Raw genomic sequence first — 17,251 nt, 5'->3', positions numbered from 1 at the left:
TATTGTACTTTATTTATCAACTGTTTCCATCAGAAATCGACAATCAATTGAGTTCATTCATTAAGATTATATTATCTTTAAGTAAGTAGGTACACACGGACACACGGACGAGTAAAAAAAGAAGGACTCCGCGCCGTGATATTAGCAAGTTTTATGCTAATGTGTGTAGGTACGGTTACGGGCGATACCAGTTACACAATTTTTTCTCCCTTAAATAATCATGTAACAAATACTTATAAAGTATTGTTTTAACACTATCACAACGCACAACGGCATTTTTAAAATATTTTATTGTGACGCAAACAGTTCTGTCACAGACGATGGCAAATCTCGTAATGGCGGCCGATCGGCTTGTATTAGTGTAAGTGTGTGCGTGGGGCTATGTATTTACATGTTAACCGGCTTGTTTAGGTGCATCACTGTTATGTAAGGTGACAAGGAGTCCTTCTTTTTTTTACTCGTCTGTGGGTATATATAAAAATTTCGTGTCACGTTGTTTGTCAGCGATGAACTCAACTACAGAACTGATTTTAATTAAATTTTGCACACTGCAGTTTGATCCAAGTTGAGAGATAGTATCGTTATTTCGATTCGTGACGCTTAATATTTTTAATATAAAATAATATTATTTCTGTTTGATTATTTCTATGAGAAATTTTTGACACACAGTTTGACAGTTCTGCTGTGATAATAATTCATTACAAGAACACGGATAAAAGAAATGCCGACATCTTACTTATGTAAGTACGAAAAATAAATGTAGTTTGCAGGCGTTGGAGTCTTTCGCGCTCGTAATGTTATAGGTACTAAGTAATAGTGCTCTGTGCAAATGCCTTAGGCCTGAGGCACTTTTCTCCCGTTTATTTGGTTGATTTTGTTTTTCAATGATGCATTTGCAAATTCATATTTTTAATGACATTGTTTTTGTAATTTTAATGAAAAGTATGCATGTAGTAATAATAATGTGATGCAGTTTGCGTATGGTTTTACTGGTTTGTTCATTTATATTCTGTCTATGCTTATTTGATTTGAAATCGATTGACCACAAATATGTGTCAATTCAACTTTATAAGAGAAGTTATTTCATTAGGACCAATATCTTAAGTTCTTACCAAATTGGGCCAGACAGGGAGAGCAACACGAGGAGTGAAGTTGAGTGCTGATGAATATTATAAAGGGGTAATTTTAAAGTCCCATAAACTTTCGACCGAGTCTTAAATCTCGTCCTCCCGTGTTCGGAGTATCTCGCTCTGCGACACGATGGATCAGGCACTAGCACGGAGAATTCGTATGAGACAGAATATCTCTAATGGAGATACAGCAATATAGAAAATAAAAGCGAATCTTTTATGACTGTAACACATTTGAATTGACAAGTCGTAAACAGTCGGACACTCTTGGCATTATTTCCTTCGTATTTTGTATATTATACTTAATACTAACTAACGCACACAATGTCAAATCAAAGTTGGTCACGCATTATTTGGCTATCAGGTCGTGTAATATATTCTAACTCTATGGACTATAATATATAATAGAATATAATATAGAAGTATCATGTCATAAAGAAGTAGAATTAAAATATCACGGTGTATTCAAAACTTTATTAAAACACTTTTTTCAATATCGCTGGCTGCCTTCAGATTGTGACAAATATATGTTCTTTGCTATGTTTGAGGCTTGTTTTAGAGACTGAATACTAAATATTATTTCGAGCAATACTGCTGTCCACATTGAAGCATGAAGTGTAACTTCTAAAGGAGTATTTGCTAAGTATGGATTAAATAAAAAATACGTAATTAGCGGCATCTGTGTGAATATGCTTAACATCAAGAAACTTGATAATTCGGCTATCTGGAATAAAAAAAACATTTAGTTATTACTTACATCTGTAGGTAAGTCATTTTAAATAACGCCAGGGTTTTTTTATAGAGGTTCTTATAAAAGTTTAAGTTGGCAAAACTTTTTTAACTGACGGCCATTTCTTCAGCTGTCAAGTGATTTATGTTAAGTTTGTTTTGGCATTTCAACGTTAATCGACAGATGCCTGAACAATGCTTCCAAATTGTGCAAATTTATTTTGAGTCATGGTTCTGTTCGAAATACCTACGTATCGCTACGTCCATTTACGGTCAACATAATCGCCCATCAGAGCAATTATTCGAATAACTATGGAACGTTTTCGCACCACATTTACTCTACGTGGGTAACACTTAAAAAGTTGGCCAGTTAGAAACATTGCTAATGAAAACTTTTTTTGAATTTCAATTTTAGAACTCTGGTAACCTAATGTAGTATATTGCATTTGTCATTTGTTTTTGTGAATTGGTGGCAAATCTAAAACTTGATACACGTGAATATGAACCTGACGCGAGAAAATTTTCGGTCAATGATTTATTATGACTTTCGTTGTGGGCTTACTCAACAACAAAGCTATGATAGGCTGCGATACGCACTTCTTAATGAAACCCTATCTCGTGCCACTATTTATTGGTTTAACGAGTTTAAGCGTCGACGTAGCAATCTCAATGATGATCCGCGTGAGGGACGTCCTTTAACAGCGACTACTGAAGATACCATTAGTGTGCTGTGCGACGCATGACAGAGGAAGATAAGAGAGTGATCTATCAGCAGATATGAGCAAGCCTAGGCATTGGTATGACTCAAGTTAAAAAAATATTACACGAACATTTAGGCGTCAGGAAGCCTTGTACCAGATGGATTCCCTATACTTTAACCGACGACCAGGAACACCATGATGCTGTATTTGAAATCGTCACAGGAGATGAAAGCTGGATATATACTACGAACCCGAAACCAAAAGACAATCAGCTCAGTGGGTGTTTCCTTTCGAGGATCGGCCAACTAAGGTAAAGAAAGGAAGAAATCAAGGAAAAAAGATGATTCTTTGGTCGGAATGGTCATTTCGCGACAGTTGTACTAGAAGATGGAAGGACAGTTACTGCAGACTGGTATGTCAATCGCTGTTTGCCTGTTATCTTGGAAAAAATTCAACAGCAGCGTCCTCGAAGCAGGATCCTCCTTCACCGCGACAATGCTTCAGCGCACTCCGCAAAACTGACTGTTGAATATTTGACTATGACAGGTGTCCAGATAATGAGTCATCTGCCATACAGTTCTGACCTGGCACCCTGCGACTTTTGCGCACTGTTGAGTCTCATTAGCCCAGCAATTTCAGTAGCTATGACGCATTACAACGTTCAAAACGTCGTACAAAATGTACCTAATGCTTGCACATCAGGTACTACCAAATGGCAGCAGAAAACGCGCTGCTGCGGACATATAAATCTAGTCAGAATCCTATGCCAAGAAACCGCTCAAGTTCCACGCTATATTATAATATATAGATGTATAAGAAAAGAAGAGTCGCGATGCATTAGAATTACGGGCAGATGATGCCGTTTGACATAAGACGGGCCATCTGCTAGTCACTTATTCCTACAGAATATACGAAATAAGTTATAGGTAATTAAAGTTAATGTACAATATTAACTTACTTTACAAGAAAGGTTACCGCATTGCCCAAGGTAAAGTCGTAAGAGTTCAATGATAATGAACATAATATACAATGTAGCTGACAAGTAGTTCAATTGATCAAACCTGTTGCGCTGAAATGAGGTAAGATATATAATATATTATATCATTAGAACTTTATTGATTATTACTTCATTACATCATTACATTTAAAACAAAGTCCCCCTCCGCGTCTGCCAGTCCATTTGTTCACCATAAACTCGATAACTCAAAGACTACTAAAATGATTTAATACTTATGATAATACGATTTTCACTAACAGACAGAGTATTTCACAAGAAAATTTTAGGTGCATGATATTTAACCACTATACTATATTGTAGAAAATTCAACCGTTGTGGAGTTAGGGTGTGACTTTGTCCGACTACTGTTTGAATATTAGAATATTAAAATTAAACATTCTAAGGATAAATTACTGAATTTAGATATTCTAGCAGCAAGTAACATAATATAAGTTATATAGAAAAGAAAATGATATTAAACTATTTAAATGGAAAAGGCAAAAAGCTTAAAAATCTTTGCACAAAACCAAAGTGCAAATGAGCTCTCATCATTTATACGTATTTAAAAAACAACTACTTACTAGATCTCGTTCAAACCAATTTTTGGTGGAAGTTTGCATGGTAATGTGCATCATATATTTTTTTTAGTTTTATCATTCTCGTATTTTAGAAGTTATAGAGGGGGGGGGGGACATTTTACCGCTTTTAAAGTGTCTCTCGCGCAAACTACAGTTTGGAAAAAATTATATTCGACACCTCAATATAATTTTTAAGACCTATCGATAGATCTATCCACACGTATGAGTTTGATGAAAAAAAATTTTGAGTTTGGGGAACCCTATTTTTGTGTGAAAATTTTAATGCGGTTCACAGAATACGTACCAAGTTTCAACTGTATAGTTTTGGAAATGACATAACGAATCTATAAGGGTTCCGTTTTTTGCCATTTGCAATTATTTATTGAGACGTAATGAAATTGAAACGTTTTTGAAGGGATTTATAACTGGTAATGAAAAGTGGATAACGTACGACAAGATCGTCCGGAAAAGGTCGTTTATCAAATGTCGGTCAGGCTTCACAGACTGGGTCGAAACCCGGGTTAACTTGCCGGGTTAAGTTGATGCTGTTTGTATGGCAAGATGTTGTGATAGGCAGATAGGATTGATAAATGAAAAGGGTGTTATTTTTTATCACGATAAGGTGTGGTGTGAACCCCATCATGATTTAATCCACTCAGCAAAAAAATAAGACATTTTGATAGGGAGGTGTTAATGCATCAATCATATAGCCCTGGCCTTGCACCTTAATTTTGTACTCCTCCACTTAATTTGTAACTCCTAGTTACTAGGAGTTAGGACCTAGCACCTACCTTTTTGTTACTTCTCCTTTCATGTGACAATCATATTATTCAACATTTTTCTTAAAATAATAATTATACTCTATATATAAAGGTTAACTCACCTTTGCATATAAGAAAAATGGTATAACAAAAATCCAAATAATATACACATAGCTGTTAAGGTAAATAATTTTCTGCAATCGAATCATCAAATTACAATTCATTGTAAGATCTCTTACTCTCCCAGTTCTCTTTCGTATCTCCCACTAAAAACTATTGTAGAGCTAAGGTTATTCAGAGCAAACGATTTTTTAACAAAAAGCATTAAAAATATAGCTTTTTCATTAAATTAAATCATAATAATTATAAATTACCGTTGCCCTTTTGTTGCCATTGCGTGTTAATTGGTTACTTTGATTAGTTGTAACATTGTTTCCATGACAACATGAAAACTTTTGTTGATAACATGACAGAATAAAAGCGCATACACTTTTCTATAGCGATGGCAACGTTCCTGTCATTCCTCTGGTGTTGCAGGTGAATGTAGGCAGCGCTGATCGCTCATATGGTGACCCGTACGATCGTTTTTCCTCCTCCTCTACAGAAGAACTGTGAAATTTCAACTGATAGCCTGTGGCTGTATTATCTAGCTCTTCAGCTCATTTAGGGATTCTTCAAAAGACGATAAATTTGCCCGCATCACTATAGGTATATGTATGTACCTACACTATGTATGCCATTCCATAGCCACCCGTTTCGCATGAAACTGTTAGCCCTGCACAGCCACTTTGTCAAACATAACCATAAGTGTGATGTATAAATGAATTAGCTATTTATTGTTAGTTTGGAAGCTAACTGCCGAGCGCTCACAGTGTCACCTGTCAATTGAGGAATGACGAGTAGGTAGGTAGGTACAAAACTTACTAGCGAAACTCTCTAGGAAAAAATCGATTCACTCGATGGTATGAAACGTGCCGTCATTAATGGATTTATTTTAGTATTTATAATATATTCAAGGTCCACCAACACCACCAGAAAAGGTCCACAAAATACACAATATGTCAATTCATAAAATTATAACACAAAGTCCAAAAATCGTGTTCTTGCAAATACAGGCGAACACATCATGCACATACACATACAAAAAATTTTGTTCATAATTAAAAACAAGTCAATTGAAGTCACTTAGGTCCAGCTAAAATGGAAAAACAATATAATTGACATATGACGGCTATAATCTTGTAAAAAATGGAGATAGCCGAAACCCACTACGTGTTAGGCAACTGTTTGCTTTGAAACTTAGTCGGATTATACTTCGTCGCCATCGCCATTCTGTAATTACCACTATTTCAAACTTATGTCAAATCACTGCACGTTTCATATTAAATTATTTTAAATTTTTTCAGCAGTCGCGCCTTATAATACGTAGTATTTACATCCTCTTTGGTAAATAGAATGAAAAGAATCAGACAGATCATCTCGCACTGACAAAATAAGCCAACGCAAAAGTCCACACACTCACACCCATATTCTAAGTCGTAAACTCATGATTTCCTCGACTCGACTCAACCTCACTGAGGGGTTTTCATATTCACAGTTGTAATTTTTGTCCTTACCTCAAACACCTTCCTCACTCGAGGTGAGTTTGAGTCGAGGAACCAACTGTCAAATGTAAGGTTGATCGCCATCTACCTTGAGGAAGTTTATAAGTAATTGTTAGCTACAAAAGACATTATTTCATTAATTTTTTATAATGTCTTTCGAAAGTTTTATTGAATATATGTACGATAGTCCTTACGACTACTTATCGCGACGATATTTACGAGATGCAGAAAATCCGATGGAAATTTATGATGAAAATGAATTTCGAATAAGATTCCGCTTCACCAAAAATATTGTGGCAAGCTTTTTGTTACCCCTGCTCTTCCAAAATACTGGAGACAGCAATCGTGGATTGCCGATTCCACCCGTGATCCAAATAGCATTTTAGCAAGGCAGCAGCCTTACGATTTTACGCAACTGGAAACTTTCAAGTAAGTATTCTTATAACTTGTCTACATTCATAAAATTGCAATACAAAGCTTTGTATGTATACATTTTTACTTTAATCGGTATTTTTACAGATTGTTTGCGGCGACTTCCACCAAATAAGTCAATCAGTCGTTTCAAAGATTGTGGCCAATGTATCGAAAGCTTTAGCTTTAAAAATAAGGCGCTTCATTAAATTTCCTGACGTCCCTGAGCGAGCTAATGTGAACATTCAATTTCATCGTGTTGCTGGATTTCCTGGGGTTATTGGATGCATTGATTGTACCCATATTCCAATAAAAAATCCAAACCGACAAAACGGCGAAGTATTTCGCAATCGTAAAAGTTGGTTTTCAATTAATGTGCAAATAGTATGTGGCCCTCGGATGGAAATATATGATATCGTAGTACGCTGGCCTGGATCTGTCCATGACTCTAGAATATTTAATAATAGCAGGTGTTATATGAGATTTGAAGAAGGGGAAATTGCAGGTTTACTGATTGGTGATAGTGGTTATGCACAGTCACCATACATGTATACACCAGTCCATAATCCACAATCACAACCTGAATTCAAATATAATAGGGCCCATATCAGTACTAGAAATATTATAGAAAGGTTTAATGGTGTATGGAAAAGAAAATTTGCATGTTTGAATAGAAAACTGCAAAATAATCTGTCAAATACATGTAATATTATAGTGGCATGTGCTGTGCTACATAATATTAGTATTGAGACCAATCAAGAAATGATTGAACCCTTAACCAATCTTGCTGTAGTTCCAGTACCTCACACTGGTAGTGTGAGGTAGTGTTATAAGGGCTGCATTTATAGCAAGACATTTTAGTTAACACCTACATCTTATTATGTTTTTATATATACATTTTTTATATGTTACTTTATTTTTTTAAATGTTACTTTAAGGAAAATTTAAATATTAATCTTTACTATTATTGTTCTATTAATAAGTTTGTTAAATACTGCTCACAACTAAATTTTTAATGATTTATAAATGAATGAATACTAAGCAATAAAGTTTTTTATTACACAATAGAATTGAAATAAACATATACATACAACCTAATACTAAATTAATTTTCAAAATTTTTATTTTTAAATATTCTTAAACTTAATTCAGCCTCTTCTCTTTTGGCTCTATTGCAGAGGAGAAGTTCCTCTGCAGCTTCTCTCTCAGTTTTGGCTTTGAGAAAAATCTCCTCTTCCCTTTTCTGAGATTTTCCATATGTTTGTTGACGGATATGAAATTCTTCTTGAATCACTCTGGTCCGTATATTTCTTGACTCTGAAATGTAAATCATATAATAAGATCTATATTGTAAATGTAAAACAACAATTTCAGACATTTATTGATTTTTTTTTAAATAATAACAATAGGCCTGTGGTCTCCGTCTCTCTAACCATACCATCAATAGAGAACAAGTTAAACTGTCGACCCAGTCACTACCACTAACAACTGATAATAAATGTAAAGAGTTGCAATAAGTTATCTAAGCCCATCAACCAGTATTTAATCAGCATGGCGAGTTGAGGCTCTATATCCCCTATCTTCAAATAATAAGAAAAGACACCAGTGATGAACAGTCAGACATTAATTAAGTGGTTGATTATGGCAACTATTTTGCCTATTATAATGTGTTCAGGTATAACATTTTTTTTATTTAATTGAATGTACATTCATTTTAAACTTTGACAAAATATTTTTATAACTACCTTGTGATGGAGCTGCACTATAATCAGTCAACCGGGACTCTGTCAAATGTGGAGGAGTGTTTATAATGTTTTCTGTAAAATTACGTATAACATTAATACTTAACAATAAACATAATATTATTTTTTATAATTTTAAAAAGGTTGGTTATTTTACCTCTTTCTGACACATGTTCAACTGCTGGTACTTGAGATGACATGTCTAACAACATCACATTATCAATTTGGATTACTGCCAAACAGAAAAACAGTCATAAAAAATCACAAATGGCAATAAACTTAAAGCAGTAAGTACCAGAAGTACTTTAATGTTATTTACCTGCACTACAAGGTATGTTATCACTGTCGATTACATCTGCCAACTCCACATCTGTCTGTTCAGCGAGAGCATCCTCCAGTACATGTACTAGGTATGTAAGCATTAGAGGAACCACCACCGGTCCTCATCCTTTCCCTTTTCTCTAAGGCCAACATATTTTTACGCCTGGTCCCAACATTTTTTAAGTTGAGCTTCAGTCCTCTAAAAATAAAGTGATAAAGAAATAATTGCTCAAATGTTTCGTAAAGTTTGCCTTAAGTGAATATAATAGAATAAAATATATTTTCAACTACAGTAAGTACTTACTTTTGAATTCGTTTCTATGGCATTGTACTCCTCTGTTAGGCTAAGCCAGGGATTTTTTTTAGCCACTGCGCTCCCCATAGTAGCTATTGAATTTAATTTGTATTTTATCACTAACTCCTGCAGACAAATCTTTTCGGCTTCATTGAAAAGCTGTCTTCCAGTTGCAGTCATTTTAAATAATTGCTCAATAAGAACAACACACGATTGAATTCACTTGTATACTGCGAAGCGAACAAAATATTTTCTTCTCCAAGCCACCCACTTCACAAATATCACAGTATTTTTTGCGCAAAACATGGGTTTTGTTTTCAAGTGCATTTAAGGAATTCGAATTACGCTGCGTTAATATTTGTTTATTTATGTGTTCGCTTTCATTTGACACTTCACTAATCACTTGACACAAGAAGTTGAAAGCCACAGATAAAAAATCGTCAATAATAAGGTTAGCATTCCTCCAAACGATGACGTAATTCATGAGTTTTACCTCGACTCACACTCATTCGAGGAACCTCATGAATTCCTCAAACTGACAACTATGAATACCAAACTTGAGTTCCTTTCAAGTCATTCCTTGAGGCCTCCTCGACTGAGTTCGAGTCGAGGGACTTTCGAGGTAACGACTTAGAATATGGGTGTCAAAGTCAAAAGTCAAACAGTCACCATTTCACCATATGTCACAACTCACAATATCACAAATCACAAGCAAATAATATGTTACTGGCGAATGACGAATGCTGATTTATGTTACGAATGTTACTACGCTCTTATAATTTTCTATTATGAATTATGAAATACAAAACATTTTTTGATTGTGGTGATAACTTTCAATTTCATTAATGGAAGGTGTATTATGGAAATGGACAAATTATTGGAACGGTAAAATTATTTTATACTTTGTTTAGAGTGATGACATATTTTTAATTATTCTGTGAGTTTTATTATTCCTTTAACTTTCTAGGATGGCAGACAAGATGGTTTGTGTTGGAAAATGGCATATTATCTTACTATAAATCACAAGATGAAGTCATTCAAGGATGCAAAGGTTCAGTGAAAGTTTCAGTATGCCAAATAAATGGTTAGTAAGAATTTCAATTGTAAAATACTCTCAAGAGACCAGATAGTAAATGACAAAAACATTACAAGGCTTCATAGTGAAAGTTTTCTGTTACCTGTGTTAATATGATATCAAGGACATACAAATGTATGCATACTTTTTTCATGTCTCATTCTCATCTATAAGAATCCATTCCTATACTAATACATATTAGTAATTTGTGCTATGGATGCTTTACCTAATTTGTAGGTCATCAGTCATGAACTTCGAAAACTACATTACTAAATTGTTTATTATTATCTCATGCAGCCTTGATATACAAATATATTCTGCTCATATTTGTGAGTATTCTGATTATGTTCGCAAACTATAATAGTCGGCATCTGGGGATGTTCAGTGTACTTCATAGGGCATAGAGCATTTGGGTGAAAGGTCTCTCTAAGATTCAAAAAGGAACTAACAAACTAAAAGACCAACATAGTTTGCAAAGCCTGCGAATTTAATTTATCTCTCCCAAACTATTATGTATAAGCCTACATTCTGATGTAGGCTTTTTATAAATAATAATACAAAATATTAAATAATGCTCTGGCTCAAATATAGAAAGTGGCAGTAACTTTTTGTTCTGGCTTTACTCTGAAATGTCTGATCTTACTCTACCTTCATTGAACAAGCTTCTTATATTTTTGGAAAGTGGTTAGATTTTCAAACAAAATAAAAGTCATTTGCTTCATAAAGGAAATCTTTAAGGTTAAAGTCTCATGCTTGTGATTTTAAATTATGTAGCTATGCTTGGTAGGCATTAAGCCACAACCCATTTCTTGAAATTTAAATCCTTTTTGACCTAACACTTAAATAAGTACTTGCAATCTAAAGTACTGCATTATTTTTATTATACATATACATAATGGGTTTTTACTAACATTATATTTTATGTATTTCAGTAAGCAATTTAGATAATACAAGAATGGATTTAGTAATTCCTGGGCAACAGCATATGTATTTGAGAGCTCCATCATCTCAAGACAGACAAAAGTGGTTAGTTGCACTTGGCAGTGCAAAAGCATGTCTGGAATCAATTGTTGACTCGAAAGGTAATTTATTTTGATACACAAAAGTGTGGAAAAAATATTATTTGTTAAGGTTATAACTTATAAGCATATGCCTCTAGGACCCATAATTTGTTGCAAATTAATTCAGAGACCGAGAGAGTTATGTCGACAAAAAGTCATATATTCAATGATGTCTCCATGATCAACTCAGTGAAAACTGGGAGTGATCACCGCACGGTAAGAGGCACATTGAATATCAATCCAAAACTGGAGCGGTCTTGACTGGTGAAGTCTTACACTCCAACCTGCACCCATCCAAAACCCCAAAACGTTCAACTCAAATTACAAAGCCACTTCTAATGCCTCTGTGACTGCATAGACATGGACAAGTATAATAACAGGTTCGTGGCAGCTGTTCAAACGGCTGGGTCTAAGTTCTTCAAGGCCAGCCGTTCAAAAAGAACCGGAAAAATCTCAGACTATACCCTCAAATTGATGGATGTAAGACGCTATATGACCCTTCAGTCCCCAGACGATGCTTTCCAATATAGGCAGCTAAATAGACAGATCTCCAAGTCATTGACTCGCGATATACGCCGCCACAATACAGATTGTGTGTAGGCGGCCATAGAGCGTAACAAAGGCTCGAAAGTATTCGCACGAGATTTGTCTATCGGGCAAAGCCAACCGACGAAGCTGAAGACCGGTAATGGCAAACCCGAGGGGAAAATTGTGCAAATTGTGAGGGAAGTTGCGAAGTTCTATAGACAGTTATACACGACCGCACGGGCACCTGCTACCAACAAGGCTGAAGACCCGAGAACCAAATCAACCCAACACTATACCGAAGATATCCCAGACGTCAGCCTGTACGAGATTAGTATGGACCTAAAACAGCTTAAAAACGACGGCGCCGGGTGATGATGGAATTACAGCTGAGCTTCTGAGAGCTGGTGGTATCCTTGTACTTAAGTACCCTCCAGAAACTATTCAATTTCGTAATCCTCGAGTGCAAAACGCCGCAAGCATGGCACAGAAGTATAGTGGTGCTGTTCTTCAAAAAGTGCGATAAAATGCTTTTGAAGAACTATAGGCCCATATCACTTCTGAGCCTTGTATATAAGCTGTTTTCTAGGGTTATCACGAATCGTCTCGTGCACAGGCTTGACGACTTCCAGCCTCCCGAACAAGCCGGATTCCGAAAAGGGTTTAGCACCATAGACCACATACATACGCTGCGGCAGGCTATACAGAAGACAGAGGAATATAACCAGCCACTATGCTTGGCGTTCGTGGACTACGAGAAAGCCTTTGATTCGATCGAGACCTGGGCGTTGCTTCAGTCTCTCCAGAGGTGCCACATTGATTACCGATATATCGAAGCGTTTAGAGGTCGAAGCCTTTTCGACTGCAGCGGGGAGTCAGACAAGGCGATGTCATATCGCCCAAGCTGTTCACCGCTGCGTTGGAAGATGTCTTTAAGCTTCTGGACTGGAACGGACTGAGCATCAACATCAACGGCGAATACATCACTCACCTTCGTGATCGTAATCATGTCAGAGACTATGGAAGACTCAAGCCATATGCTCGATGGCCTCAATACAGCTTCGCAAGGAGTAGGTCTCAAAATGAACATGGACAAGACGAAGATCATATCAAATGTCCATGTCGCACATACTCCCATAACAATTGGGAACTGTTCTCTCGAAATTGTCGACCAGTACGTCTACCTCGGACATATAATCCAGTTAGGCAGGTCCAATTTCGCGAAAGAAGTCACTCGTCAAATCCAACTCGGATGGACAGCGTTCGGGAAACTCCGTAAAATCTTCTCGTCCCAAATACCACAGTGTCTGAAGACGAAGGTTTTCAACCAGTTTGTGTTGCCAGTGATGACTTACGGTACGCAGACGTGGTGGCTAACTATGGGCCTTATGAGAAAGCTCAGAGGGCAATGGAGAGGGCTATGCTCGGAGTTTCCCTGCGAGATCGAATCAGAAATAAGGAGATCCGTAGGAGAACCAAAGTTACCGACGTAGTCCAAATCAGTTGCGAAATTGAAGTGGCAGTGGGCAGGGCACATAGTTCGACGGACAGATGGCTGTTGGCGCAGTAAATTCCTCGAATGGCGGCCACGTACCTGAAGACGTAGTGTTGGTAGGCCCCCACAAGGTGTACCGACGATCTGTTCAAGATCGCCGGTATACTTTGGATGAGGGCAACGCAGGACCGATCGTCGTGGAAATCTTTGGGGGAGGCCTTTGTTCAGCAGTGGACGTCTTCCGGCTAATGATGTAGTTTTCAGAGAATGAATTTTTGTTGACCAATAATTTGTTTGATAATTTTATGTAATTTTAAATACTGAGAATTTTGTAAGATCAATTAGCAATGAAGAGATTTCATTATTTTTATCATAACATTTTGAATCAAAGAAAAATAATGTCAAAGTTCAGATTACTAGCAATTGTTGTTTTTTTTATTAAAGTAAATAAAAGTTTAATTTAGAGTGTGGCTCTTGCAATATGCCTACCTACTACTGCCTACCCTATGATCCCATCAACTCAAAATATGCACATACAACACAAGGTCACAAATTCAAATATTTTTATTCAAAACAGAATACTACGAGACTTATTGAAAATTAACATTCTTGAAGGTATTTTTGTAAGACATTCACTTACTATGACTCATGTGGCTTTCATCCAGCTGGGTCTAAAAATGTTCTTATCATTATAACCATTTCTCAAAATTTTACAATTGATGATAAATAATTTACCAACTGAAAGAAAGAAAAGAATAAATGTTTATTTGTAACATACATTTTACAAAAGATGTCTTAAAAATAAACAGAAACAAAAAGTGGTCCCAGCTCAGCATGTAGGCTGGCTTGAAAACCAGTGCTGGTCCAGCGTTGGGCCTTTTGGACTGCTCATTGATAATGTCATGTCAAAAAAAACTTTGAGTTAACAGCTTTTTCATCAAATATGTTTTTCTTTTGCAGTGATAGGAGTTGAAGACTCATTGATTGACAAGAAGTCAGAGTTGTATCTCTATTGTGACCTATTGATGCAGCAAGTTCATGCCGTCAAAAGTGCTGCTAGTCAAGAGAATGGGCCAGATGTTGAAGTATGTACTCTATATACACTACTTATTCTAAGCGTATTTTTTTATAGTGTGATAACAATTAAATAAAATACTTATTAAAGGAGTGTAAATTGTGAAACGCGTGTATTTGTAACTGTATTTTTTACATACATGATTTGCGTAAGATAAGTAATTTATGTAACCCGACGTTAAATACGTAAATTATAAAAAAATTAAATCAAGAGTATGCTTGACAGTAATCTAGATAGTAGTTATCATTGTGAAGTCTAAAGCCATTTATTGCCTCGAAGGTGGTATTTGCTGTAAATGGCTGGTTTTTGACAAAATTTACTGACAATGTTCTCTTCTTTTTTGGTATGTGTAGTTTTGGGTTTTAATTTGGAAATTATTGGATCCCATGTGTAAGATACCTAATTTAAGCATATCTTCTGTATTGAAATTTGTATGTTTTTTATTTCAATGGCTTCACATTCTTGGAAGAAATCTATTTTCTTTTGCCAAAATATTTAGTTGGCCGAAGCGAATACGTGATGACAAGTAAGCATGCAGGTCAACTCATGGTAACTGATCCAAAATAATGTATGGCAAAAGGATTTGAAGAATACTATTAAACTTTGTTCATTATTTTTGAAAGTAGCTAGACCAATGTTGTATAAACTGGGGGTTTAATGAAAATGCATCTCACATTTTGGTTTCTGTTTACATTCAGTTTTTTTATGCTTTTTATTTACTTTTTTTCTAAGAAAAATCCTTAACATCTTAGATGTACCTACTACATGTAAGGATGGTAATTTTAGATACATAGCGTGAAACTATAGAATACCAGACAAGCCAAGAAGCATAGAGAAATAAACTATTATGAGGTGTGGTATTGAGTTGTTTGAAGAGTACGGATATGAGGAATCGCGTTTTTTCGCACAAACTAGTCAGGTTAAACTGAACTGCAGGCATTTCACCTCATTCTGAACACCTCAAACTTTAAATTTATTTATTTGCATGAATTGTGGTTACATTGTTCTTGAAATTGGTAGTTAGTCGCACAGCAAAATTCGCCAATAAATTGGCATAATATAATACTTACATAAAATTATAATTCAATAATAACATTAAAAAAATTATAGGTACACTCTCAAATAAATACTTTTAAAATCTGTTCCTACCATACCAAAATAATTCTAGGGCCTTAAAATGTATACGAGCTTATTATGTTGTAGTTTCCTCATGAACAGAAGACCCATGCAATTACGGCAATTTAACGTGGAAAAGCCCAGGTGTTTATAGGTTTCTTCGCGATGTTTTCGTTTAAGCCCCACCGTAAAAGCCTCAAGTAACCGTACCTACTTATATATGAATTCAGAAAATTGAACACATTTTATGTGTCCGGCACGCATCCAACCAGTGCCTCCCGGATGAGAGGCAACGGCACTAGCCTTTGCGCCACTGACGCTCAAGATCCAGACATAGAAATAAATTTCTTGCCCATTTAACGTTGTGTCGCTCGGTAAGGAAGTACGCGTCTCTGTCTAGAATAACAACTCAGGCCATCTCAAGTGAAGGAATATTTAAATTTATATTCCCGCTTCCTGATGTTATAAAATATTCGTTATGCGTATTGAGGTGCCGTCTGCCATGTTTGCCCTCGACAGTGGGGATATGAAAAAGGAGTTCATCATACCCTTCTGTGTAAATTATATCATATTTATTGGTTTGGTGGTTAGACAATCACAGTTTACGCTGGTTTTCCTTGCGAGTTTGAATCCGATCTAACTTGCTTATTTGTACTGAACCATGATGATCCAACTTTTTGAAGTGAAACTTCTTTATCGACGTATCAGAGAAATTATATAGCAATGTCGTCACGATTTTCGGTTACACGCCATGTTGTTTTTTCTGACATTGACAGCAACATTCTAGAATTAATATTCATATGCGTTATTCTTACCTTCAATTATTAAGTTTTACTTTAATCGCGCGTAACGATTACACGCACACACTTTTTTTTTATTCTCAGGTAGTCTATGTAATGTACAAGCATTCCTGTCTTAGTCCAGTTCCATCCAAAAATGTTTTATAAGTAACTGCAATCTTAAAATGAGTCTTAACAAAAAATGGGTATTAATTCTTATATTTTTTTGTTACAGAAAATAGAAGATGCATCAACTATGCTTAAAGCAACTTGTGATACATTCATACGAACTGTAGAAGATATCGTGAAATTAACAGGCAATTGCAGCCAAGTTGGTGTTCCTTCAAGTTCAGACATACCATTGAATACTGTAGCTGGGGTATCCATAGCGAAAAATAACTTGATTGTAAAACCTCAAATATCTATCAAAAATAAACCAAGCTTAAATAGATATATGTCTCAAGAAGAAAGTTAAATTAAAAAATGCAAGTCCATTCTAGAATATGTTCATAGTAATTATTAATCATTGTTAATGTAAATTTTGTTTGAACAAAAATAAATTAAATTGTTGAGGCTCTTATTTTATATGTAGGTGTTTGTTATAGGTTATTTAGTAGCCTAGTTTAGCCTTTTGCACATTCCATAAAAAAATTGGAATCTTTCATTTTTAAATATTGTTTGTATTTCTTGCTGTGATAATTGGTTTAAAATAGAAGTTTATTTATTATTATAACTAAAACTAACTACCTTATTATTGGTTAAATCCTTGTTCATTTATGTTATACACACATACATATATATATTTTTAAATTAATTAATCCTACTTTGCAGTAGTTAAAATTATTTAGGTACTTAA

General features: G+C 35.4%; 2 protein-coding genes, 1 long non-coding RNA gene and 1 pseudogene across 4 annotated transcripts; 2 read left to right on the top strand and 2 right to left on the bottom strand.

Moving 5' to 3' along the window:
• Nucleotides 1–1,589: 1,589 nt before the first annotated feature.
• On the bottom strand, nt 1,590–6,080 carry LOC126966557 (transmembrane protein 17-like). Of its 2 annotated transcripts, XR_007729745.1 has the most exons (4): nt 5,821–6,080; nt 5,019–5,169; nt 3,519–3,629; nt 1,590–1,854 (listed from the first exon to the last, which is right to left on the bottom strand). XR_007729745.1 is itself a non-coding variant. In XM_050810693.1 (3 exons), exons 1-3 carry the CDS (start codon nt 5,118–5,120, stop codon nt 1,621–1,623), a joined length of 447 nt encoding a protein of 148 aa, XP_050666650.1. In that variant the 5' UTR covers nt 5,121–5,419; the 3' UTR covers nt 1,590–1,620. The 2 variants fall into 2 exon arrangements, 1 of the variants encoding a protein (XP_050666650.1); XM_050810693.1 differs by lacking the exon at nt 5,821–6,080 and having other exon boundaries at nt 5,019–5,419.
• A 327-nt stretch (nt 6,081–6,407) lies between these two features.
• LOC126966523 (putative nuclease HARBI1) lies at nt 6,408–7,776 on the top strand (annotated as a pseudogene).
• Nucleotides 7,777–7,949: 173 nt separating this feature from the next.
• Nucleotides 7,950–9,915, bottom strand: LOC126966561 (uncharacterized). Its single transcript, XR_007729750.1, has 5 exons — nt 9,279–9,915; nt 8,973–9,173; nt 8,811–8,885; nt 8,657–8,728; nt 7,950–8,228 (listed from the first exon to the last, which is right to left on the bottom strand). It is a non-coding gene; the product is annotated as an uncharacterized LOC126966561 (long non-coding RNA).
• Nucleotides 9,916–9,947: 32 nt separating this feature from the next.
• Nucleotides 9,948–16,982, top strand: LOC126966547 (pleckstrin homology domain-containing family A member 3-like). The gene is made up of 5 exons (XM_050810681.1): nt 9,948–10,154; nt 10,237–10,353; nt 11,277–11,426; nt 14,386–14,510; nt 16,631–16,982. The coding sequence occupies exons 1-5, from the start codon at nt 10,115–10,117 to the stop codon at nt 16,868–16,870; spliced, it is 672 nt and encodes a 223-aa protein (XP_050666638.1). The 5' UTR covers nt 9,948–10,114; the 3' UTR covers nt 16,871–16,982.
• Nucleotides 16,983–17,251: the final 269 nt, after the last annotated feature.

This window comes from Leptidea sinapis, chromosome 10 (genome assembly GCF_905404315.1).
Source record: "Leptidea sinapis chromosome 10, ilLepSina1.1, whole genome shotgun sequence".
Taxonomy (NCBI): domain Eukaryota; kingdom Metazoa; phylum Arthropoda; class Insecta; order Lepidoptera; family Pieridae; genus Leptidea; species Leptidea sinapis.
This window is presented reverse-complemented; position numbering and strand designations above follow the sequence as displayed.

Coding starts and splice junctions, on each gene's coding strand:
- LOC126966547 (XM_050810681.1), top strand. CDS start 10,115: ATGGAAGGTGTATTATGGAAATGGACAAATTATTGGAACG. Junction 10,354..11,276: donor TTCAGTATGCCAAATAAATG/GTTAGTAAGAAT, acceptor TATGTATTTCAG/TAAGCAATTTAGATAATACA. Junction 14,511..16,630: donor AGAATGGGCCAGATGTTGAA/GTATGTACTCTA, acceptor TTTTTGTTACAG/AAAATAGAAGATGCATCAAC.
- LOC126966557 (XM_050810693.1), bottom strand. CDS start 5,120: ATGAATTGTAATTTGATGATTCGATTGCAGAAAATTATTTACCTTAAC. Junction 3,630..5,018: donor CATTTTTCTTATATGCAAAG/GTGAGTTAACCT, acceptor ACCTCATTTCAG/CGCAACAGGTTTGATCAATT. Junction 1,855..3,518: donor GCGGTAACCTTTCTTGTAAA/GTAAGTTAATAT, acceptor TTTTTATTCCAG/ATAGCCGAATTATCAAGTTT.